At 38.0% G+C, this 27,098-nt stretch overlaps 1 protein-coding gene across 2 annotated transcripts in view; it reads left to right on the forward strand.

The window, feature by feature from the left end:
• The window catches only part of sema6bb (sema domain, transmembrane domain (TM), and cytoplasmic domain, (semaphorin) 6Bb), a 143,133-nt gene that overhangs the window by 102,091 nt on the left and 13,944 nt on the right, over nt 1-27,098 (forward strand). For both annotated transcript variants that reach the window (XM_051903292.1, XM_051903291.1), the window contains 6 exons: nt 7,222-7,353; nt 7,462-7,611; nt 8,280-8,459; nt 11,916-12,056; nt 14,485-14,562; nt 15,800-15,858. In XM_051903292.1, coding sequence (XP_051759252.1) covers nt 7,222-7,353; nt 7,462-7,611; nt 8,280-8,459; nt 11,916-12,056; nt 14,485-14,562; nt 15,800-15,858 — 740 coding nt within the window. The remainder of the gene's footprint in view (nt 1-7,221; nt 7,354-7,461; nt 7,612-8,279; nt 8,460-11,915; nt 12,057-14,484; nt 14,563-15,799; nt 15,859-27,098) is intronic.

Consider the following 27,098-nt stretch of genomic DNA (forward strand, 5'->3'; position numbering starts at 1 on the left):
GTAGAAAACAGTTGTGCTGCTTAATATTCCTGTGGAAACCATGATACATTTTTCAGGATTATTTGATGAATAGAAAATTCAAAATTAAATTGAAATATAATTTTTTTTTTATATACAGTCAAACCAAAAATTATTCAGACATTTTTGATATATTTTTACTAGTGGGTGCAGGACACTGTAGTTCATTTATGTAAGTGAGGATAACAAAATAAAGTAAACTGTGACACATTATACCCAAAAATTCTTCATACAGTAGACTACCAGTAAAACTGATAACAATTTGGAAACAAAAATTATTCAGACACTTTGACATGACCATGTTTTGCTTAAGTGTTGTCTGACAAAATTAAGATTATTTTTTTTCTGACACAGTTTAACTCTGAGATCTTGTCATATTTTATTACCATTTTTTTTTTTTTTTTACTATAGTGAATAAACTGTATTAATGAATGAAATGTTCAAGGTGTCTGAATAAATTTTGGTTTGACTGTAAATTATAAATGTCTTTATTGTCACTTTTGATCAATTTAAAGCATCCTTGCATAATAAAAGAGTAACACTTTACAATAAGGTTCGTTTGTAATGTATTAACTAACTAATTGTTAATCTTTGTTAACGTTAGTTAATAAAAAATACAGCTGTTCATAGTTTGTTCATATTAGTTCAGTCCATTAACTAATGTTAACAAATACAACTCTTGATTTTAATAAGGTATTAGTAAATGTTGAAATTAACATTAATAAAGATTAATAAAATCTGTAGAAGTGTAGTTCATTATTAGTTCATGTTGACTAATGTAGTTAACTAATTAACCTTTTTGTAAAGTGTTACCAATAAAAGTAATAATTTCTTTCAAAAAAAAAAAAAACTTACTGACTCCAAATTTTAAAGGGTGGTATACTTTTTTGCTTCAAATCAAAATTTGCAGTGTTGTGGGGTGATTGGTTTGGTTTGGTTCATGGCTAATGAATTTTTATTGAAGAGTGTTTTTAAATCCCTCTGGAGGAAATTAATGGGAAAATACTTCCAGAAACCAAGACTGGAAAAATGAGTCATTATTTCTCCCCATTATACTTTGCTGTATAAAGCATCAATACATATATAGTTTTCTCTCTCTCTTTTTTTTTTGCCCTTTGTCACTTTTTTATGCACATGGACTATAGTAGGAGACATGAAATCATGGAAAGAAAAGAGGGGAACTTGCGTCGCCCACATGAGCCCCACAGTTCATGGAGTCAAAGCATGTGCTAGGGTGTTGAGGATGATTTCCAGGGCTTGCTTTGTGGTTGTTAGGAGTTCTGGGTGGTTGTTGATGAGTTCAAAATAAAACTCCGCTTACCTCCCAAGTGTCCAAGATATTCTGATCCCTAGACATGGCTCGGGTCATTCCTTGAAAGTACATTAGCGTTCAAAAAAAGATGTTTCTTTGGTGAATCAAATGTGTTCCAATAAAACATTAAAGAACCTTTTATGCATATTAAGTATTTCAAGAATATCCTCTCTTCATAAGACCAGGTTTACTCTCACAGAAACAGAGCAGGCAGGAGAGAGGTGTTTGCATCTCATTTGAGCTCCTGATGCTTTGAGGTGTGAGGCCAAGGCTCCAAGCAGAGTAGGTGAGATGGAGTGAGATTGTTGTAAATGAGAGGCTGCAGGTGAGATCATCCTCTCATTGGATCATGGTGGATGCAGGAGAAGGATGCTGAGTTCAGATTGAAGGGGGAAATGAAAAAAGGCCAGAATCTGCTGGAGAGGCACACGCTCAAGTTTGAGGCAGCTGAGGGACATTTAAAGAGAGAGTGGAGACAGAGAGGGCTCATAAAGATGAAGAGGAAAAGCAGAAATGAGCAATGGAGAAGCGTTTTGACAGAGCTACAAGATGAGATGTACAGAAAGAGACACACAGGAACTTTTCTGTTTAAACTGGCAGACAATACAGTAATTCAATCAGATTTCCTTCACTGATCATTGTATTATATTTACAGTACAAATTTGTTTAAAGTGATAGTTTACTCAAAAATAATTATGTCATCATTTCAGTTTAATATTACGGAAAACAGGATTTTCCATGCTCCTTCCCTAGCCAACGCTACAAAAAAATCCTATTCTTAATGTGTTTTTTGTTGTTGTTGTTGTTGTTGTTGTAGTTTTATTTTCCAGTTCAAATATCTGAAAATCAAGATGAAAAATATACTTGAAGCAGCACTGCATAAAATATTAAGACTTGTTTTGAGAGATTTTATCTTTATTATGAGTGTAATTTTAACTGCATTGGCAGTTTATTTTTCACTTTTTAAATATAAAAATTAGTAAATTCTTCTGGTGCAGAAAGGGCAAAATATGAATCTCTGAAAACAAGTCTTAATATTTTATGCACTGTTGCTACTTAAGTGTATTTAGCTTGTTTTGAGGATTTTAATACTGGGAAACCAGTCAAAAAAGACCAGTTAAAATCATTAATAAGTTTTTTTTTTTTTTTGCAGTCAAACCTGCTAAAATGGGTCATTTAGAAATTTTCATAATGTTGATATCAAAATGAGGAGCTATTCAGTATTCAGGTAAGCCACTTTATTTGATTATTTACATTAAAGTTTTAGATAAAGTAGCGGAATTGGGGGTTTTGTCGATGGTTAAATGGTCATGTAAACTGAATTACGGCTGTAAGAAACCTGAACTATTCATAAAATGCAACAAAAACCAATTAAATATAGCCAATTAATAGTTTAGCACAAAATTGTTTTAGAAAATATATTTTTGTGTAGGGCTGTGCAATTAATCGTATTTTCGATTTTGGCTTCCAACGATTATGAAAACAAGATAAAAAAAATTTATCAAAAATTTATCAAAGAAAAACATTTATCAAAGAAAACGATTACTGTACCGCTGCTGCATTCCGTTCAGCACACCTTCCTTTCCTTCACAGTGGTGCGTTTTTATTCCTTCCTAATCCAAACTTAACATCCAAATCAGCCGAATAAGAGAGGGATGTAAAATGCAGTCTTCTGTTGCTAAACTTCGGGACGTGCTTAATATTAACCATAAACAGTGCTATTAAAAGCGTATTAAGCAGTGAAACGGACGCTGTTCCCTAGGCGGCCACATGTGCGCGCGCTCCGAGACAGTGCAGAACGCGCATAAGCAAAGGGCTTCAGATATGCGCCTAAACAGACAAATAGCCAACACAAATATATCGAAATGCCGTTTTGGTAAGTATCCTCGTAAATGCAGTCTGTTATGTCTTAAGTGTACACTGAGAAAGTGCGCGTGTGTATTGCTGCATTCACGTGCTATCGGAAATTTGATAATTACCACTTCTGAAGTCGTGATTACGACCTCATCGCATTCATGTTGCGAAATGAATGGGTGTTCATGTGCAATTTTTTACCTAGGAAACTCGTATTTACCATCATTCCGAGACCTCGTGAAGGCAGCATAACAGTAGGCTTATATTGGGTCCGTAAAGCTCTTAAAGGGACAGTAGCCAACATTAATGATTGATAAAGTCATTGTTAATCTAACAAGAAAAGACAAAGATAAAATCACTCACTGCTCTTGAATGAATAACTTTTTTAGTTTTAAATAAGAATTAGTCTATATTTAATGTATACAGCAGTTATTTTACATTTGATTACCTAAAGCACTGTTTATTTCATTTGTATTTTTGTTCTGTTGTATTTTTTGACTGCTTTGTTTGTAATTAGTTTCTTTTTTCTTATTTAATTGTTGACTGATTATTGTCTTCTGTAGCTGTTTTGAAGACTTTTTACTTAAATTAATTAACCTAGTATTAGTTTTTGCTGCAGTATTGATAGACATTTAAAATTACTCATATCATGAAATAAGACTTTGATCATATCACCCACTAATAATCGTGTTATATAATCGTGATTTCAATATTGACCAAAATAATCGTGATTATGATTTTTGCCATTATCGAGCAGCCCTATTTTTTGTGTGTGTATGAATGTGTAAGGAATTTTATAAGAAACAAAAATGTGTAAGTTATGAGATTCTGTTTTAAAAAGAAAAAGCCGTGTTCTGCCACTGCTGCAAGTTGTTCACCTGTCAGGCCTTTTGGAGGGCCTGCAGTGTGTCAGACTGATGACATTGATGATCAGGCTGATGTGAGCCTAATGAGGTCTTGTCAGAAAACTGCCTGAATGCTGAAGCTGAACAGTTTCAACAGTTTCAGCGCTGTCAATCAGTAGGTCATTCTCAGCTGCTGTCTGGCCTATGCTTTCACACACGCACATACAAACCCACTGCAAACCAGTGGACATGTGGCAGATGTGTCCCACAATGCTATTGGAGACAGCTGTTTATCCTTGCTTCTGCCCCTGAGCTTTACAGACTCTCACGTTAATTCCCTTCCAAACCCACCAAGCCATACTCAAGCGCGCTTTACACTGACCACAAAGCCAAGATCAGCTTGGGTGATTTTGCCAGGTCAGCATGGGTGTCACTCCGTCCAGACCTGAACCTGCTATCCATCATTTGTTGGAGCCCATAGAATACTAGGTGACAAACTTACTATGTACAGTCTGTTTTCAAAGCAAAAGGTTCTGCAAATTAGTTTTAGCACCAAGAAGATTGTGATCGCTATAGAGCTCAAGAGAGCCGTGGAGAGGGAGTGAACGACTCACCTGTGTCAAGGATGCATGAGAATACAGCTGTGGCTTATACTTATAAAGTATGTCAGTGCCAGAAAATCTGAGGAGGAAGTAGAGAAAGAGAGTGAGTGGGTGTAAACGAGAACTGAACTGACTCACCCTGTATGATTCTCAGTTCTCTCTTAAGAAAGTCTTTAACTGCTGAAAGCTGTCACTTCACCAGAGACAAATCACTTCAGGACAGTTTAGAGAACGAAGCTCAGTGTTGCAGTAGGAGGAGAGAGATAGATGCAATCACTATTGTGTTTCCATTCATGTATTTTTATGCGCATTTTGAGATATTGCATAAAAATTGCTGTATGGAGAAACTAAGATGTGTAAGATTTATAAAAATAAAAAAAAAATGCATAAAAAAACAAACAGTTCTGCTTTGTTTACATAACCCTTGCCGAATATGCAAGATATTATTCATTTTAACAAAATATGAGGGGTCATAAAAATTGCATGTTTTTTTTTTTTGTTAGTATTGTCCTGAATAAGCTGTTTCACATAACAGATGTTTACATACAGTTCACCCTCTAAACAATAAAAGTTCTTTGAACCCAGAGCTGTTGAAAAACAGTTACAACACTCCCATAGACTTCCATAGGAATTGAAAAAGTGTGGAAGTAATGAGCGTCGTGGAGCAACCAATAGTTCCAAACAACTAATAGTTTCAGCATTGAATCCCATTCATTTCAGTGTTTCTCAAGCACACTCGCTGGTAAGTTGAAATTACTGATTTTTTTTTTTTTTTTTTTTTTGACATTTTAACACATTAGTTGACCTCTCAGGAATTTTGCCAGTAGCAGTATTTAATGTAGCTCTCTTTAGTTAATGTTTATCGTTAGATAATAGATAGACTATAATTGTAGTTAGATAATGTACGTAGTTGAAGTGTTTTATGTATAAAACACTTCAATAGCTACCACAACCAGATAGTTGTCATATTTTTAACAGTTTTTAGTCTTTCTGCAAACTTTCTCTCCCTGTAGGATTGGTTGACTTGTTTTATTTAACACTATTTTAAACTTCTGTCTTGGGTTAAATTCAGAATTTGCTTGCATTCACCTACTGGCAGACGGGGGTGGGGGATAAAGAAAAAGAAAGACCTTCTAGGTCTAATTGTAGTTAAGTAATCAATTTAAACTCTTTGCAAATAATATTTTATTTTAAAATATGCACACATTCACTCTTATTCGTATATCTAATGTCAAAAATGCAAAATGTTTCTTGTCTCGTCACATTCAGTTTTCTCTCAATTCAAAACGGTGAAATTAGGAATTGCTGCAAACCAGGTAACAGGAATTGCTGCAAATATAGTGAAATAATGAACATATATAGTGTCTTAAACACATTCAAAGAGATTGACAGCACCGAGTTGTTTGAAACTATTGAGAGCTCCATGAATCACGTGACCGCGTGGTGTGGATATCAAAGCATGCTGCAACTCTGTTTTTCAACGGCTCTGTTTGAACCTATCCATTGTGCTAAAGGTCCTTTATAGTGGGGAAAAAAGTTATTTAAAACTGTATTAAATTGTTCTTCACACTAAGGAAAAAAAATTTCATTAAAGAACTATTCAATGAAAGTTTCTTTGGAGAACCCAAAATGGTTCTTTATGGCAAGAAAAAAAAAGTGAAAAAAATAAAATTACTTAATTTACACAAATGAACCAGTTCAAAAGTTTACATACCCTTAAATCTTAATGCTCCGTATTGTTTCCTGGATGATCCATGACTGTTTTTATGTTTTGTAATAGTTGTTCATGAATCCCTTGTTTGTCCTCAGCAGTTAAACTGCCTACTGTTCTTCAGAAAAATCCTCCAGTTGCTGCACATTCGTTGGTTTTCTAGAATCTTCTGCATATTTGAACCCTTTTCAACAGTGACTGTATGATTTTGAGAACCATTTTTTCATACTGAGGACATTTGAGGGACTCATAGTGTATTACTCCCTGCTTGACACATTATATATGACTAATTTTTTAATAATTCGATAATTACGTTTCTTCTTATTTTTGTTTTCATTAATATACATAAGCTGTGTTGTTTTTTACATTTTCTGTTTAGTTCATGTTTATTGCATTATTTTAATGTCATCTGTTTTACCCTAATGTTGTTTTTTGTCTTTGTGTGTATGACTCTATGCACCATCTATATATGAGTATTGGTCCTGAGGAATTCTGATTCATCATGTGGCTTTCTATTGAGCCACTTGTATTATTGTTGAAGAAACCTAAGTATTTTTCTCACTGTTGCATTTGTGTATTGCTGCGTTCTTGAATAGATCCTCAGTGGGAGGAAAAGGTCAGTGAGTGGAAGAGCTTGCAGTCACCCAAGGTTTCCTGTGACAGCTCTGGACAATATTCTCTGCTCTATTTACCTTGAAATGACTGTCCAACTACCCACTGTACGGATCTATTCAAGGCTGTCAACTGTGTTTTTGACATGTTTGTGATAAATGAAATCCATTTGGTGTTGCAAACCTCCTCCAGCACAGAACAGTATAATGGAAACAGAACAGGTCTGAGGGTATCACGTAATATGAACATTGTGCCGTGTTTTTGCAGTATTCCTGGGTCTGCAGTGTGTGCTTTCGACATGGACCAGCTGGCCGGAGTGTTTGATGGAAGATTTAAAGAGCAGAAATCGCCCGAGTCGATATGGACACCTGTTCCAGATGAGGTTGTGCCCAAACCGAGGTACTGAATGAAATGACATTTACAACTCTAGAGAGTGTTTTATGTCTTCAAATGCCAACCTGCAGAGAGAAAGTTTATAATAATGCGGTGTGTTTGTGAATTTCTTAGGCCGGGTGGTTGTGCCATACAAGGCTCGAGGTTCAACTCCTCCAACTCTTTTCCCGATGATATGCTAACTTTTGTCAAGACCCATCCACTGATGGATGAAGCCATCCCATCGCTCGGTCAGAGACCATGGATTGTTAGGACCATGGTCAGGTGAGGACTTTCTCTCAGGCTTCCTAGACCAGGTTGTCTACCAGTTCATACCAGGAACATGGTATCTGGTTTGTCATTGGTCTGAAGTGGACTACCAGCTCCAGATGAGCTATCAGGTCGAACTCAACCACACCATCTGGTAGTCCATCAACCAAAAAGACTATCTTGGGCTAGCAAATGAACAACTTCAACCCTCAGAAATTGATTTTGGCTGGATTTTTCACAAACTTAAAGCAAAAGAACACATAATGAGCATTAAATTTAGCTGCTAATGTCTTCCAGTCATGTTTTTCTTTTTTAAGATCCACGCTGAACATCCGACCAGCCTGTAACGTCTGCTAGCATTAGTATCTGTCCAATCTCAGTCTTCAGATAATGGGGTTCCAGCAGCTGGGGTTTCTCAGCATCCCACAGGGCACAACAAGATTATGGTGACAAGTTGTTTCTGTCATTTTAAACACTCAAGGAGATGAGTCTTATTTTAGAAAGCTGAATCATCCTAGTAGGCTGGTTTGGTTTCCTCAAGATATGCCAGTTTGTCAATGCAAATTGCTTTTCGGATTTGTGCATTTTGTAATTTTGGCAGCAGGTTTTGGTTTACAATTCAATGCCTCTCTTCCACCCGGTCTCATTCGAGAATTAATTAAGTTGTCTTCTGTTGCTTTCAGATACCAGCTCAACAAAATGGTGGTGGACACAAACGCCGGTCCCTATGGCAACCAGACAGTCCTTTTCCTGGGTTCCAGCCGAGGGACCATCCTCAAATTCCTCGTTACCCCTAACAGGGATAACACTGTGACGAACAACAACGTGTTCCTCGAGGAACTGGAAGGCTACAACCCAGACAGGTAGAGGTTAATGTTGAAACGCACCCTTGGATTGGTGATTTGTATAATGGTGGAGAATCACAAGTCACGGCATGCAAACAGATGGGGCGTTAACTGGTCATTATTTCTTGCTGAAGGTGGTAGGAGTTTGCGAGCAACACTCATTTTCCATGGATATAGTGCTAATTGCATGTTCTTCCAGACAGACTAAACGATGTTTATTTTGTTTCTTCTCACATTCGCACACTCTATACCACTTATTAAAAAATCGAGAAACTTTTTACACTCTAAAGCAAAAACATATGCTGTAAAGCAGGTGAACCTGTCTGCTCTGCAGGGTGTTAATCTCCAAACACAGAATTAGATAAACAACACAAACACCCTTGATAAAACATGAATCAGCATGAATCACTAAAAATGTCCATGTAATTTATCAGAGCAGGAGTGTGTGAGAGTGGTGGCTTTGACAGTGCTAGCTTTGTCTAGTGCAGTGGGAAGCCGACTAATCAGAGGAGTGTAGATGGAGTAATCAGATCAGGCTCCGATCATGCTGGCCTTGCATAACCTCTGCCATCTCTCATCACACGGTAGTAAAGAGGTAAATCGTTTGACACGCGCAGGGTCATGGAGGCCACGACTGATGGAAACTACTCAAAAATGCCTTTGTCATCTTCCATATCGATCACGACACTGTAGCGAAACAAAAAATGACACAATTAGGATGGCAGGCTTGAGTGTTAAATGATGTCAATCTCTTTTTAGAAACACTTTCCTTTTTATCTTGCTGTCTTTGTATCTTCTATGTAAGTTGTCTGGCTTTTGTCTAATAGTCTTTTTTTTTTTTTTGCTTGTTTTCTGTGATCCAACTATAGCAGTGGTTCATTTTCATCTCTTACATCTTCTGTTTCGCTCTCCTACTCACATGTGTCAAGAGAGCCAGCTTTTTCTTCTTAAATCAGTTTAAACTTGCCAGTGGCACCTCTTTATCTTACCCTCTCTCTGTTCCCTTCCTGTCTCTCTCTTTCATTACTTGTTTTGGCTGCCTAAAAAAGGAGCTGTATGACTGCAATGATTCATTCATTCATGTATTTTTTTCTCTCTCTCACAACACATTTTTCAACTAGGGCTGTCAATTAAATATGTTAATTTAGTGAGATTAATTATTAAAATAAAACTAATAAATAAAAATAATGGTTATATTATACACGCATACATATATATATACACACACACACACACACATATACATACATATATATATATATATATATATATATATATATATATATATAAAATATGCACATTCATATTAATATATATGATTAATCAGAATAATTTATTGCCATATAATGTAATTACTTGGATTAATTTTTAATTGTTGAGTTTTCTAGTCTGTACATCCTTTTGCTTCTCAAGTACATTTATCTGTTTTTACAGCTTTTTAGACTTTTTTATTTTCTGTAAAACAAGACTAAAATACTGATTAGGAAAATGATTTTTTGAAATGAGCGTGATCTCCTTTCTCATGGCCTTTGGTAAGTGTGGCTCATTACTCAGATCCATTGCATAAAGTACTAATGATTTCTCCGCTGCTTTTGAGGCCATTACCGTAAATGTTTCTATAACCATATGTATGTGTGCATATGTATACAAACAAATGTGCTCTCTAGCCAGCATGGCAGGTGCAAGAGAAGATACTCTAAGTGGTAAGTGCCAATTAAGTGTAAAGCACAAAGGAGTGGGCGGCTGCCAGACTCCCAGATATCAATCTGATTAGTTACTGAGGCCAAGCACAAAGTGACAACACATTAATATGATATCACATTAATACGACACGCGTTTTCTGTTTGAAGCCCTTTACGCCTCATCCTGTTTTTCATTCAGCGGGTGAAAGTTAGTGTCGGTTCATTAGAGACGTATAACAAGCTGGTATCTAAATGGATAGATGGCCTTGGTGGATGGAAATTTTTCATGATCTTTAAAAATATTAGTTTCAAGATGGCAAGCGAACTTTCAAAACCGAGCTCTAATGTGTTAAAACGATAGTATATAGTGTGTGTGTGTGTGTGTGTGTGTGTATATATATATATATGTGTGTATATATATGTATTAGGGGTGAAACGGTTCTCGGTAAAAAATCAAACCGTACCGTTCTGCACACTCGGTTCGGCACGCACTTGCACCGCGGTTCGTCTCATATCTGACAACGCATACGCATCTATAATATGGTTTGCAGAAAATAAATAAAACAGACAGACAGAGTTAGGCTAATGTATGTTTCTGTCGATGGATACGCATTCTGTTTTTTTTGTTTTTTTTTTCCAGTCCTTTGTATCTTTGTAGGATGCTTGTCTGTTGTCTGTTTAAGAAATTTTCTATTTTGTACCAGGCCATTTGTGGTTGTTAAATTCTTTTGTTCAATAAATTTAAAAAAAAAAAAAAAAAAAAAAAAATGGATACGCATTCTGGCTTCCCCTAAACTTTGTTCAGTGCGAGTGACCTGTCATTTATGCCGTCATCACCCAGGTGAGACCTGAACAGCACACGTTGCTATCTGCGTTTAAACTAAACTCATTTAAGCCTTGCTAATTTAAACATTCGAGTGCAAGGCGCGAAAGAGAACTTGCACGAGCTCTGTGAGAAGATTTGTGCACTCATCCGATCCGAAGCGCGCACGCGGTACAGCGCAAATATTGAGGTCTCTTTCAAGTCTTGTTCTTGAACGGACAAATTCACACAAAATTATGTCAACATACCCGTCTTGGTGAGTATCCTAGCAAGCATAGTCGGTTATGTCTTAAGTGAACTTATACACTCGAGAAAGAACGCATGTGTTCAGTATCAGTGTACTGATCCGTGTATTATGTTTCAAAGAGACCGCAGCCCTTGCTTTCCTGCTGTCTGAATGTGTTTTTAATGTTAATCAAACAACAAAAGACAAGGAAATCACTCATTGCTTATGACTGAATAGTAACTTAATAATTAATAATGATTGATCTTTATTTATTTTATACAGTGAAGATTACTTGCAATGTTGTTTTACATTTTATTAATTACTTTATTCAATTTCTGTACCTGAAAACTGGATACATGAAAAACCTGAAAAGCTTTATTTATTTGTATCTTTGCTTTACTGTATTTATTTGTGCCGTTTGATTATTTGTTCTTATTTTCTTTATTTTTATTTGACAGTAGTAATTTTTTACCTGAACATAGCACATACCGAACCGTACCGAACCCGTGAGCCTAAAACCGTGATACAAAACGGACCGCGAGTAATCTGAACCGTTGCACCCCTAATATGTATAGAGTTAAGATAAACATGATCAGATCGTGTTAGGCTTGACTGTTTAGACATTATTGAGGTCATTCTCTATCGCACTGTGTTTGAGTGTGTTCTCTGTGTAAATTGTGTTTGACTTTCTCCCTGCACTCTTTTAATTTGTTGCAAATTGATTTGGACCGTGTGTGTTCCAGGTGTGGGACGGACTCTCCTCAGGCCAGGCAGCTGCTCTCCCTCACGCTGGACCGCATCAGTCACAGCCTCCTACTGGCTTTCCCCTCTTGCGTGATCAAAGTGCCTGTAGCACGCTGCCAGCTCTATTCCCGCTGCATGAAGTAAGTGACACACACACACACACACACACACACGTTTATTTAGCACTCTTAATGAAGACATACTATAGTCTCTTGTTTTTATATGAGGCTGATTATAAGTACTGTAGTATTACTTTGGATTTGTAGATAATTCTTTAGATATTAATATTATAAATGTTATATATTAATTATTAGAAATTTATTTAGAAATGATGCTCCAGAGTGGTGTCTTCGAAAATCTGGTGAGAAATATAATAATAAATGCATCTCTACCACAGTGAAGCATGGAGGTGTGTATATGGATCATTGACGAATAAGGTTTTTAAAAGTGTAAAAAAACATAATGGAGATACAATTAATGTTGAAGTTTTATTAAGTGTTAACAATGAGATTATGTGGTTTTTATAATCAATTAACACTGCTTTTGACATTTCTTACAATATGGACAAAATTTGTCACCAAAAAAGTCATTTGGTTTAACCAAAATTTCGGTTTTACCGAATTACACTTTTGGTTACACCGAATGACGATATTTTCAAACAATGTTAACAGGCTGATTTCTAGCTAGCTAGCAAAAGGACAATCAAACATTTTATATTTAGTACAAGTTTTTAAAATATTACAACATTTTCCATGTTTTATATTGCGGTTGTACCAAATGACCTGATGTTTCGGGACATGCGTATGATCAAGTGAAAACATGAATTTTTCAAATAGTTAAAAGATAGTTAGTTACTTTGCTTCACGACCATGTGGTCCTTTGCAGGTTTCTGAATGATGTCACATCCTGTCACATGATACTGACCGCATGACTTGATCCAAAATGGTCCCTTTATTTTGGTTACTCCGAATGACATCAATGAAATAAATTTTTCCGGACATTCTTTCTCATAACAAAGCAACGACTTTTACACATAATTTTAATACCATTTTGCCCTATGTTAATATATGATGTTATAAAATCATGCTAGAATAAAAAATAGATACATTAATTACATCTTAAGATATTTTAATCACAAATGAAATGGCTGTATTGGCCTTTGGACGGTTAAACCGAATGACCTTTTGACACTTCAAAATCTTTAAAATACCTTTAAAAACTTTTGGATTCGATAAAAGAGATCTAGTTGTACTACCTTACGTACTTTGGATGTCATATCTTTGTTTTTTATTATTATTAAGGCCTTTGGACAAAAAAATGACCCATCACGTCATTGACCCATATATATATGCATGCTCGTTTGCTGGATTAGAACGCTCGCAATGTCCACAAAATTATTGCAAAGCACCATGAGACGGGTACCGTGCAAAATGCAAAGCGTTGTTTCAGCCAAAGACTTGCGAGCATTTTGACAGGAGTTTGAAAATCACCTCAATGTGTGACCACCTCAAAATAACTTGGATAAGATGTGCAATTGTAAGAACTTTGTTTCATCTGGCACTTGCAAGGCCAGTATGGAGGATCTGTTTGGAGATTGAACGTGTAATTTCTAACACAATATCAATAAAAAACACACCACACATGCAACAAAGGCTTTCTTTAATCCCATTGAAAACCTTTGGGAAATTCTAAACCTGAATCAAAGCTGATGAATGAATCTCAGCTTTGGGAAAAATGTAAGAAGGCTTGGCAAGATATTATGCCAGACAAATGCGCAAAGCTTATTGAGTCTGTTCCTAGAGAATGGCTGCTGTGATCAAAAACAAAGGAGAACCAACAAAATATTAATAACTAATTATATTGTAGACAACATATGCTTTATTTCATGTAAGCTTTTTGTGTTTATATGCATTTTTGCATAGTAAAATAACCTCAATATTCTGTGATGTAGTTTGCCTTTTTTTGGTTGTTGTTGTTGATTTTTATTGTCATTTAAATATCTTAACCAAGTTTATTGTTGTTTTCTTTCCAATATAACATACTTCTCATATTTTGATTGTTTAATCAAGAAGGGTCAGTTCCAAATGAGGACATCTCAATTTTTCCAAAGGGAGGTTTTGTCAACCCACACATACATACATTTACCTATAGCTATATAACTGGGAACCTGCCACTGACTCATTGATGCTGTTGTTAAATTAAACTATTTAAGCTAATCCATAACTTAAACTGACCCCTAAAATACAACTTTAACATGAATAGTGACATCATTTAGTGCCTGAACCATTTGTCCTTTTAAGTACAATCCTAGCAATTGTTTAAAGCTTTCAGCTCTAGAATAGTTTTGTGTTTCTGTGATCACTGGTCAGGGACAGGCACCAGCCCGTGCTCTGTGTCTGTGCCCATGGGCCATCGGTGCAGCCCAGTGAGGCGCACTAACACATGTCACACATCTAATGTGTGCACTGAACCAGGTGGATCATACTTGGATGAAATCCAGCGGAATTAAACTATATACTGTCTGGTGCCGTAGGGGTACCATTCATGCTTGTTTCTGTTCTTTCACAGGAACTGTATCGCCTCACGGGATCCCTACTGTGGCTGGACCAGAGGAAGCACCTGCTCTTTCCTCCGTGCAGGTACCAGGTGAGTTTCGACAATGTACCCAATAACATAACATCTTTTTACACACAACAAGACTTCCATCTTCAGATAAAGCATTTAAAAAATACTACTTGTTGTGCTCTGCCTGTTTAAATACACTTGTGAAAGCATATCCGTCCTCAGAGAGACAGTTTTATTGAGTTTTGTGTGCAAATACAGGGTGTCTGCCGGTATTCTGAGATCAAAACTTGGAGACCGTTTTACCTCAGCGCTGTTATGCAATTACAGCTCTCTGGCTAGATCTGATTTGATTTACCAAGGACGGTCAACCTGTGGATCGATTCTGTCTCGTGTAATGCTGAAAAATTCTCACCAATTGAATTTCACAGCGGAAAAACGATACAGAAGTAGTTCTAATTACTGCCGCTTGCTAATATACACAAACAGAGAATATGCAAAACAAGTTCAGGGACGTTCTGTCAGCTGTTTATCAGTCTTTATGCGCTTCTCAATTTCTACAGTACGGCTAATGTTCATCCTCAGGAGAGCGACGGGAAGGAATCTGTGTGCTCATTTAAATTCTCGGGGTGGCTCACCGCTATAGTATAAAAAAACTCAGCCATCTTCTCTCAGAGGAGTTCTGGAGATTACAGCTCTGTGCCTGCAGTTTGTAGAAACATTATATTTTATAGACATTTCACAGAAAGTGTTTAACCATGGTGGTGTAAGCGTATCTTCTGAAAAACTAAGACCCTGGCAGTAAAAGACCCCTGGCTGCCTTGTTGTCCTGGGCTTTAACTAATTGCCGACGGTAGTGGAAAGAGGCTGGTCCCCTGGTGCACGCTTCTGCTGTGCGTAGCCTTCGGCCTTTCCTCTGTTTGACTTATGCGGTTGGAAGGAAGCCATTCGTGAGTCGACTGCAGTCATTTTTCTTCATTAATGTGGCTTTAAGGTAATACAGAACATCTCTAATAGAGCGCTGTGATGCCTCTGTGTGTACAAGACTTGATCATGAGCACAGATTGAGTTTCTGCACACATCCTGCGCAAGCTTTTAATTTGCAATATTGCTTACTATCAAAGCCAAAAGGAGCAAAGGACCAGAATAACAAGACATTTTAAAACTACCTTTCAAGACAGCCTAAAAAATTGTGTTTTTCTTTTAAAGAAAAGAAAAGAGAGAAAATACACAGGCATTACTGTAATTCAGAAGGTGCAGTTTTATGGTCTGTTTATGTGGTTTGCTGATGAATGTTTCTACTACTGTTTTTTCACCACAGGCTTCCCTTTGAGCAAGACGTCGAGCACGGAAACACTTCTCACTTGGGCGACTGTGACGGTAAGTGTACATTTTTATTACAACAATAAAACTCTTCATGCTGTGACCTCCCGTTGGCTCCCCTCGTCCCGTCAGACCTGCAGCCGCCGTCGTTTTCCACACCATTTTGAGCTTCTGTTCTGCTGCGAGAGCCTCGGTTCGGGTGCGCAACTCGCGCTTTCTATTTATAGTTCCCCTTTCATCTCCGATTATGTTCGTCTTGGAACAGCGTCGAGTTCTGGGTGAACCTCTCTTGGTGGGGTTCATCACAGCAAATCAATCGCTCGGTCTGAAATATTCAGTCGCTGTAGAACTCCTTTGATCTCACCGCTGATTCTGCACAGGCATTGGTGCACGTTAATCTTTGGTCCACCACAGGAGACCTCGCTCATCTGCTGCAAGCCACAAACACTCGGATGTATAAATATTGCATAATGATCATGTCTGCCTGGCTGGATTTTAATCTGCTCATCAGGAGCTTTTGAAGTTTTCCAGGCCCTGTTTCAGTTGTGGTGCACAAGCCAGAAAGTAATGGGGTGGTGGGGCCAACTGCTGTATTTGCTAATGTGTTTCCTAATGGAGAAGATCAGTAAGTCAGGAAAAAAAAATAGTAGCTCTGTCAGAGCAGCATGAATAATGTGATGTAAGAGAGCTTTATTTTGTTTTTTGATTTTCTTACAGAACTTCCCTTTTTTTTAAAAACTAGAATGTTCTGTTTCAAAATCTCCCGACGCAAAGACTTTAAGAAGTGCCCCTATTATGCCAAAAGGTTCCTAATATTGAGGTTCCTACAGGTTTACATGCATGCAAGGTCAAAAAACACTTTCGTTTTCTCATAAAGTACATTTAATATCACTTAATTTCTCAAAGATTCTTAAAGGGTTAGTTCACCCAAACATGAAAATTCTGTCATTATTCTTTCATTCTGTCGTTCTACATCCATAAGACCTTTGTTCATCTTCAGAACACAAATGAAGATACTTTTGATAAAAATCTGATGGCTCAGTGAGGCCTGTTTTGACAGCAAGATCATTAACACTTTCAGATGCCCAGAAAGCAACTAAAGACATATTTAAAACAGTTTATGTGACTACAGTGGTTCAACCTTAATGTTATGAAGCGACAAGAATACTTTTTGTGAGCCAAAAAAACTAAATAACGACTTTATTTAACAATATCTAGTGATGGGCGATTTCAAAACACTGCTTCATGAAGCTTCGAAGCTTTACAAATCTTTTGTTTCGAATCAGTGGTTCGGAGCGTGTATCAAACTGCCAAAGTCACGCCCCCCTCAGTGAAGAACCACTGAAATTTTGAAACACTTGTGACATAACGAAGCCTCGTTTACTGAAATCACGTGACTTTGGCAGTTTGATACACGCTCCGAACCACTGATTCGAAACAAAAGATTCATCACAACTGGAGCAGGACGTTTCTCAGTGGTAAATGTCAGCTTAGTTTGTGGTATGTTATAAGACGTGATACCAGCATCATTGTTACAAGTTGTGATTCAGAGGAGCAAGCTGGTCCAAATAAACTGGGTACTGACCCAACTTTCATTTTGCGAATCCCGCCTTGACCTCCCCGAGATTTGAGAAACAGTCGTCAGTAAAATTACGGTAACGCAACAAAAGTTAGGGATTCGTTGTGGTATCGTTGAAAAAATTAATTTTAACCACTGATTCAAAGCAGCCTCTTCATTCAGAAGTGAAAATAAAACATTTACTTTCACAGCATAAGACACAGCATCTTCTCGACATGATGTTAACCACACAAAAAATCTACAGTGTTTGAGGGCAGGTCAAGTTGTTCGCGCGGGCAGACAACATAGAACATAGATGGGCATTAGGCAAATGTGTTACCCAGTGATGTGTACCCGTCACGGAAGTGGGATTCAAATTCCTGATGACTTGTTTAGGTGGTTCAGGGTCGATTACTTCTTTTGAGAGTCAACAACTTTATTTATTGTGCACTTTCGGCTTCACAATTTTGCAGATTGTTTACATTCACAGACAGCTACATTACACATTGCATGAAAGGTAATACTCAAAAAAGCATAATAGGAGCACTTTAAGACACCTTTTGGCCAAATACTAAGGCTGCATTGCATATATCCTTTGCATTGAAAGCAATCCCAGAATGCATTGCAATGAGAGATAATGTTAAATTAATTTAAATGAATTCATGCGTTAGGTACCATGAACTAACATAACAAACAACCCTTTTTTTTCTTTTTCTTTTTTTACCGGATTCATAAATCTAGATTAACGTTAAGTTATAAACCTCGGTTTCACAGACACAGTAATGTTTTTTTCTAGTGATCATTTATAAAAGCTACTTAAATTCCCAAATTGAACCAATTCCTAATCCTGGTTTAGGCTAAGCCCTGTCTGTGAAACCGGGCCATAGTATAATATATATATGTATTGTTAGTTCACGATATTAGGTTCATTACTCATGATGTGGTATTTTATTGACTGTTTATGAATTGAATATTTTTGTAAAGTGTTACCTATAGTTCTATTTTATTCAGTATTGAAAGTATTGATAAAAAAAATAGTTAATTCTGTTTCAGAATTAACTATTTTAGCCAGTATAATAGAGTTGCTGTGTAGAATTTCTGCCTTCTTATTTTCTTATTTTTCTGCTGTGCAGAATTGCTGCCTTCTCATTTTCTAGTAAAATGTCTAGAAGTAAGATAAATTTACTTAAGAAGCAAAACTGCATTAAATATTAAGGCATGTTTTCTGTGACTGTATCTTTAATGTATGCCTCTTACTATGGTGGCAGATTTTTTCCCCCCCCACTTCTACAGTATAAACAGTAAAAACAAGTTTAAAACAAGTGAGAAATTTGCCAGTGCAGTAAGACAAAATACACTTTTTATGAAAATAATCTACAAAAACAAGTCTTAATATCTTATGTAGTGTTGCTTCTAGAGTAAATTTATCTTGTTTTAAGGAATATTAGATTTAGATAGGCCAGCACTAATTGACAGAAACCTGTCATGATCAGCATGTAAATTCACGGTGGTTTAAGCTGGTCTGAAAGGCGGGGTTGTCTCTTTAGTCTAGTGTCTCTCTAGTGACTCTTAGACTGGGGGCTTGCATGGACAGCATCTCATTCTTCATCTGTAATAAGTCGTGTGTAAATAAGTGTTTGCCTGCAAGGCTTTGATCAGCAGACCGTGCGTCACATCCATCACGCTCCTCGAGTGTGCTTCTCCTGGGCCTGCAGTGCAGAGAGACACAGGCCAGGGGTTGAGAAGTGGGCAGTTTAGAGGATGTAGCACTGCATCCATCACGGTTTGTAGCTGGTGACTGACTTTCATCTCCTGCTGGGAAGGTTACAGACTGAAGATTTGGGGGGCAGCCTCAGTGATGGAGATCAACTGGATGAAACTGAACTTCATATGACCCCAGATGTCCAATTGCATGTCCGAGAGGGCGTAGACGGTTGATGTTAACAGCTTCTGCTTAACAACAGAAAAGTGGAAGTGGGGGCAGAGGAGAAGAATTGATTTTCATCTCATCTCTCTGACTCGGTCTGGGCTGAATGATTACGAAGGGTAGGATCCATAAACCAACGAGGCAGAGGAAGATGCAGAGCACAAAATGGTAGAGAGATGAAGTAAAGCAAGTATAGATTGAGTGCTGGTGATGGTTGTCAGACAAGCTGGAGCCCGTGACTGAGGGCAGGTGTCTGGGGTGGGGTTGGGTGCTCAGACAAGGCCGTGAGTGATGTAGAGAGCAAGCTCTGATGTCTCCTGTGTCACAGAGCCGTCACTGCTGCAGTTCCCAAAGGCTTTGCGCTGATATAAAACTCTGACATGCTTCCTTTGCCTTTTTCTCATTCCCTTACTCTTTCTTTCTGCCTCTCTTGGTTTACAAATAGTGTAAATTTACTTTCTCTCTCTCTCTCTCTCTCTCTCTCTCTCAAAAACTGCAGTACAAACAAACAAGTTGATGGATAACATGAACCTTTTTTGTCAACATCAAGATGTTTGGTGTATTGGATAGCTTTTATTGTTATATTATAAATCACTATTTTGCTAATTGCAGTTCGATTTATGGGGTCATATCATCCATTTTTCTATTTTTGTTTGCAATTTTGTTGTTCTTTAGGCAAAACTGATGTAATTTTGTTCAGAAAGTTTTTTTTGTTGTTGTTGTTTCAACTTATTTTTAACAAATGCTTTTTTGTACTGTTTTGGATGTTTTCAGTTTGGAAAGGAAGAGTATGTTAAAGGGTTAGTTCACCCAAAAATGAAAAATGTCATTAATTACTCACCCTCATGTCGTTCCACACCTGTAAGACCTTTGTTCATCTTCAGAACACAAATTAAGATATTTTTGATAAAATCCGATGGCTCAGTGAGGCCTCCATTGCCAGCAATAACACTAACCTATTTCAATGCCCATAAAGCTACTTGTCCCATTGTACAATTGGATGTTAACAAGAACACAAAAGCACCACTTGTCTTACACACAATTTGAACTAGATTTTGTACAGCTGTTCTCATTCATTTAAAAACTCCCATACTTAATGACCAGTGAATTTGTAATGTACCATTTGTAACTTGAATATGCGAGGCTTCCAGTCTCAGCCAGTTTATTTTAGCTGTACAAAAACAGTGTTGTAAACTTTATCATATTATTTTTTTAATGTATTATTGTAGTCATAAACACTTGTTTAGCTCAAATAGTTTTCCATTTAGTGCAGTTTGTTATTCTTCTAGTTATTTACAGTACTTAAAGCAGCTAATGAATGGAAGTCTCGCACATTCACAGCAAATAGCTTACATCCGCGTTAAAAAAAAGGTGGATTGCAGCTCATTTAAAGAGGTAATTTCATACAATTTTCAATCCCTAAAGTCCAATTATAATATTAGTGACAGACGTAATTTAATTCAGAATGAGTCATTTTACGTTTTTGTTCCAGTAAATGCTCTTTTTGCACTGTTTAGGAAGTTTTGATTTAAAAAAGTTACAAGTTAATGATACATCAAGCTCTTTTATGTCAAAGTGGAAATTTGATTCTTCATTATATGACCCCATTAAGTGGTCCCGCAGTGAGACAAATGAGTTTTTAAATGTATTTTGTAGTCTCTCAATTAATATGAGGTTGCATAAAAGCTGCATGCATAGTAATTAGAAAGAATGAGAAGAAAATTTTCAGTTTTAATGGTGCATAGCTTGTCAAATTCCTGGACACTTCTGTATGATGTTACTGCCTAAATATATCTCTCTGTATCTTTCTTCCACCTTCACTTCACCTTGGTGTTTGAGTAACCGATCAGGCAGTTCCTTCCGTCTCTCTCATTTTGCTCATCAGTGTGAGGACCGTAATTAGAGATGCGCCTGCTCTTCCTGTGCCCTGACCAAGCACTTAGCAATCTGCTTCAAAATGTCAGGTCTCCTTTTGCCTGATACTCTGAGGGGGAGCTGATCAAAGTAGATGTAGACATCAGACGCTTTAATTTAGTTGACCTGTGAGGCCTGCCCTCAAAGGCCCGAGACACGGCCGCCAACAGCCACTTGTCTTTCTGCATTTTGAAGGCCTATCTCTTTGACTTTATCTTTCTGTTTCTCTCTCTCAGTTAAGGGAGGCTGCCAGGTTGTGAATTCTTGTGTAATGATGGATGATGACTAAACTAGCTGCAACAACTTTACTCAAGAAATCATCAACAGTGCTTGAAACAATTAACTTGTTTGTTGTTAGAATGTTGAGTACATGTCGTATAGAGAAAGAAATGCTAGCATGAGAGAGGATAGCATGACATTTTACATTCCAGATTAGGCGAACACTTTGGTCTCTCGTCTGATCTCAGTTCAATGTGGTGTTAACCCTTTACAGGTCATGACCTTTAAGTCAGCCATATCGATTACAGGATTAGCGGCTAATTTAACGGTCCTTAAACTTCAACAGTATTCTTTTCATTGTAAAATTGCAGGTCATGTGAGGGGTGGAGCAGATTGTGAATTATTATGCCAAAGGAAATAAGAACAATATATATTTACATATGAAGACTTCAGATGCAAAAACATCTAAGTCCGTCTGACATGTTTTCTTTTAAATGAGCATTTTTTACCAGGCCCCTGTGTTTAGGTTCGGCAATGAAAATGTTATTAGTCAGTTATTGAAATGCCTTATTTTCAAAAAAGTCACTTTAGTTAGTTGGTATTTAACAAATTTGACTGTCTTTTGCTGCAAAACCAGCGTCTTTTGCTGCAACACACCGTCATTTATCTTGAAATTATATGATTTGATTTGCGTCTTCCGATTGGTTATTCTGTGGACTTAGAGGCTTTTGCTGACAAATGGAAGTGGTGTTTAGTGGTTTCTGCCAATGAACCGGTATTTCTGAATGGGCTGACGCTGTGATTTAGTGGATTTGAAGCGAAAGTATTTGATGAACGTATATACTATGTTGTAGAGAATATACCAAAATATACCAAATATACCTGCCGCTCTTGTCAAAAAGCCAGTAAATGTTAACCACGCTTACTTGTGGGACCGACGGAGTCATTGTTTGCACAGAAAACTCATCAGCAAATGTCAATGCTGTTAAACCAGGCATCAAAAGGGAGGGAGACATTAGTGTAGGAGAGAACTGCCCTGTCGTTGTTACGAGTGAATGGACTGCAAAATGTGGCTTCTCCTCAAACCGGCAGTTCAACTACAGTACGTGTATAAAGAGCAGACAGTCATAAGCCCCATTACTCTTACTCTTTCTTTGCATCTATATCCCACCCCCTTACCCTTCTCTCTCGTGTGTGTACGTCGCTGCAAAAGCATTTGAGTATAATCACAGAGTTGACACAGATGGAGGCAATTACACTGCTGCTAAAATATTTCCTGGAGAAAGGTGGTGTTTTGACTTGGCAAACAGTAGGTTGCAATCACGATCTAATTGAAGTCCATGTTGCACAAAGAAGTGCATGGTGGTGTCACTCTTGTGGAGTGGGATGACAGCCATGCAGAAAAAGGCAATGAGGCACATGCTGGCAAATTTGCTTCTCCACTCTAATTGGTATCAGCTAGCAAACATAGATATAGTTAAATATCTCATGTATGCTACTGTTTAAAAGTTTGGGGTTGGTTAGATTTTTTTTTTTTGTTGTTTTTGAAAGAATACTCTTATATTCACAAGGCAGCATTTATTTGATCAAATAACAGTAAAACAGTAATATTGTAAAATATTATTACAATTTCAAGTTTTTTTGTTTTTTTTAAGAAATTTATTCCTGTAATGGAACTCCAGTCTTAAGTGTCACATGATCCTACAGAAATCATTCTAATATGCTTATTTGATACTCAAGAAACATTTCTTAATAATATCAATGTTGAAAACAGCTGCTTAATATTTTTGTTTAAACGTAATTGTGACGTGAAAAGTAATTATGTCCTAAAAGGAAAAAATGCTGTGCAAAGCATCAAAATCAGTCAAACAGAGCACATTTGCTGTGTCATGTATCTTTTTTACTTGGAATTTTGATGACAATTGTCATTTTGTGGTGTCACACTTGGTGCGAATCACGTTTTGTATGCTCTGTGGAGTGTGTTAGGCTTTATAGAGGGGTTAGTTGTTAAAAAGAGTGTTTATAAGACTGATGTGGTGCTCTTGCCCTCCGGACCTTTCCAACACTCCCACAGGGGCAGTTCATGTTCTCCTGGAGTATAACATCTCATGACCTTCATGTCCAGGTCATTAATCTAGTCATGGACAAACACATGTATGTGTACACTGAGGTAGGTCATTCCATGTAACAGAGTTGGGCAGAATTGGCTCCCTTTCAGTGCATGAGTTGGAATTTTAATTTAATTGGCCTATTAAATTGATATGACAAGAAGTGAAATTTATGGAATTGAAGTTTTGCAACACAAATGATTACATGATTAATTTGGACTAATTATGCCTGTTTTTCCACATTTTTCTCAATTAATTAGGCATATTTCTCTACTAAACTAAGTACAGTACTCTCTCAACAATTAACACAGCCATCAAAACAAATTAATTTTACCATACAGGTTTCAAATGGCTATAAACATCACATTGTTTTAAAATAATTATAACAGAATTTGACATTTTAAATAATTGATTGTTGATGTTGATGATTGGTTCCATTTAGAAGAGTCTCTGGTAAGTTAAACTGAAAATAAGTTTTCTTCACAGCATGTATATACCAGGCATAACATTATGACCACTGACTGATGAAGTGAATAACACTGATTATCCCTTCATCACGGCACCTGGTAGTGAGTTGATCTGTTAGAAGCAGGAAAAATGGCCAAGCTTAAGGATTTGAGCGAGTTTGACAAGTTGTGATGGCTAGATGACTGGGTCAGAGCATCTCCAAAACTGCAGCTCTTGTGGGGTGTTCCCGGTCTGCAGTAGTCAGTATTTATCAAAAGTGGTCCAAGGAAGGAACAGTGGTGAACCCTGTTCATGGGCGGCCAAGGCTCATTGATGCATGTGGGGAGTGAAGGCTGGCCCATGTGGTCCGATCAAACAGACGAGCTACTGTAGCTCAAATTGCTCAAGAAGTTAATGCTGGTTCTGATAGAAAGGTGTCAGAATACACAGTGTATCACAGTTTGTTACGTATGGGGCTGCATAGCCGCAGACCAGTCAGGGTGCCCATGCTGACCCCTGTCCACCGCTGAAAGTGGGCACGTGAGCATCAGAACTGGACCACGGAGCAATGGAAGAAGGTGGCCTGGTCTGATGAATCACGTTTTCTTTTACATCACGTGGGTGGTCGGGTGCGTGTGCGTCGCTTACCTGGGGAACAAATGGCACCAGGATGCGCTATGGGAAGAAGGCAAGCTGGCGGAGGCAGTGTGATGCTTTGGGCAATGTTCTGCTGGGAAACCTTGGGTCCTGCCATCCATGTGGATGTTACTTTGACACGTACCACCTACCTAAGCATTGTTGTAGACCATGTACACCCTTTCATGGAAACGGTATCCCCTGGTGGCTGTGGCCTCTTTCAGCAGGATAATGCGCACTGCCACAAAGCAAAAATGGTTCAGGAATGGTTTGAGGAGCACAACAGCAAGTTTGAGGTGTTGACTTGGCCTCCAAATTCCCCACATCTCAATCCAATCGAGCATCTGTGGGATGTGCTGAACAAACAAGTCCGATCCATGGAGGTTCCACCTCGCAACTTATAGGACTTAAAGGATCTGCTGCTAACATCTTGGTGCCAAATACCACAGCACACCTTCAGGGCTCTAGTGGAGTCCATTCCTCAGTGGGTCAGGGCTGTTTTGGCAGCAAAAGTGGGACCAACCCAATATTAGGATGGTGGGCATAATGTTATGCCTGGTCGGTGTGTGTTTAGAAGTAACCTATTGGTTAGTGCACATGTTCTGATACATAGCTGTGTTGCTCATGCAGTCAGAGTTTAATTTGATTGACTTTGAGGTAAAGTTTTCTAATTTTCTTGGTCTCTTCTCCTATCATTTCCTGTCCATTCTTTACTATATCAGTGAAGAAGCAAAAAGGCTAAATAGCTCAAGAGAGAGAAATTAGCATAGATGTTGCTGTTCACAGGATCCCTACGTAGTGTTCGCTAGGATAGCTCACTTAACAAAATGTGTTTTTTTGGAATGCTGAAGTACACTTCCCAGGGCACTTTCTGGCAATTAGAACCATAGCCTTAGTGTGTGAGAAATCTTGGCTGGTTTGACTGCAGTAAGAGAGAGATTCAGGAGCGTAAAAGGACAACAGCAGCTGCCACCGAAGCCTGCAGCACGACGAGCCGCTTGTTGTGGTGTTGAGGATGTTGCCGTGGCGGTTGCCAGGCATGTTGACAGGGCATGAAGAATCTCTCCGCCACAGATCATTGTGACTGGGTGAAAGTGATAGCTTAGACAGGTGTGTGTGTAAGGGACACACAAAAATGTTGAGCAAAACATCTCAGCCTTAGAAATACCTTGCATGCACCCACAGGTGCCGTGGCACCATTTTTCTCTCTCACAAACGCACGCTCCAGAGAAAGACAAACAAGCTGTATTGATCATTCTAAAGAGGATTTTCTTCAGTTCATCAAGCCAGAGACCTGTGTCTCTATTGAGTATCTGTCTGACAAGCATGAAAGAGACATTTTGAGCCACCACAGCAGATCGTGAATGACCCAGAAAAGTTTCGTAATTCAAAAAATGTGTGGAAAACCGATTCCACCTCAGCCAGACTGAGCTTGAAACTCAACATCTCCGTTATAGAGACAAACCGTCAGTACCGGTTAACTTAATACAAATAAGGAAGTGTTTTTAGCAGCTGGTAATATACGGTCATATGCATAGCACTGACAGGCAGAATTTACGTCTTCAGCATGCTGGAAAGATTAACTTGAAATTGGAGGTTGGATTGTGGTGGATGCAGATGTCGTGCTACGCAATTGGCTAGACTAATACCGCTGTGTCGCTTTCTGAATTTATAACCCATGCTGGAAATGTCGAATATTTTTTAATGATTTCATTTGAGAGTTCTCGCCATTCAGCCCTAAATTGAGGCTATCAATTTACCAGCAAACCTCCTGTTACAGTAGAGCCCCCATCAGCCACATCTGTGGAATTGCAATGCAGTACACGCTTTCGTGATCCTGCATACTTGTTTGATAAATTTAACACAGCTGAACTGACTCTCATCTGCATTCTCATTAGCGTTTGTCGGCAACAGTTGCTGTGAATGGGGGAAGCTATGTTGAAAAACTATGCGCTAATTGACTACAATTAATTGCGGCTGACTAGGCGGCGTCTGCAGAATGTGGAAAAGGTGAGCAAGCGACAATAGGCAACAGTGTTTTAGCAGCGGACCGTTTCTCTTAACATTCGGCTCTGGTGGGGCGACTCATATCCTGAGCTCGCCCCCCAGCTCAACACCCCTCGTTATTTCAAACAGTCCCTTCTATTTAGTCTCATGTTAATCATCATCAGACATTGTGGACTGTAGCGTGCACAATTATGTTGGAATTAGAAACCCTGAACCGGTGCCAGGAAGCCTTTCACCTTATTGCAATGCTATAAGCCATGAGCAGCTCTTTCTTATTGAAAATTATAGAAGAGTTAATTGAGAACACATGCAGACGTACGTAAACCTGCCAGCTGTATATTGATCTGAGAGTTTGGCTTTTAAAGTGTAAGCTAAGAAGCCATAAATGTCTTCACTACTATCTTTCTGTAAACACTCTGCTTGGAACCAGACGTGTTTAAAAAGTTTGCAGATTTTGTTTTGCTGACAAGACTAGATTTAG

This window comes from Ctenopharyngodon idella, chromosome 8 (assembly GCF_019924925.1).
Source record: "Ctenopharyngodon idella isolate HZGC_01 chromosome 8, HZGC01, whole genome shotgun sequence".
Classification (NCBI taxonomy): domain Eukaryota; kingdom Metazoa; phylum Chordata; class Actinopteri; order Cypriniformes; family Xenocyprididae; genus Ctenopharyngodon; species Ctenopharyngodon idella.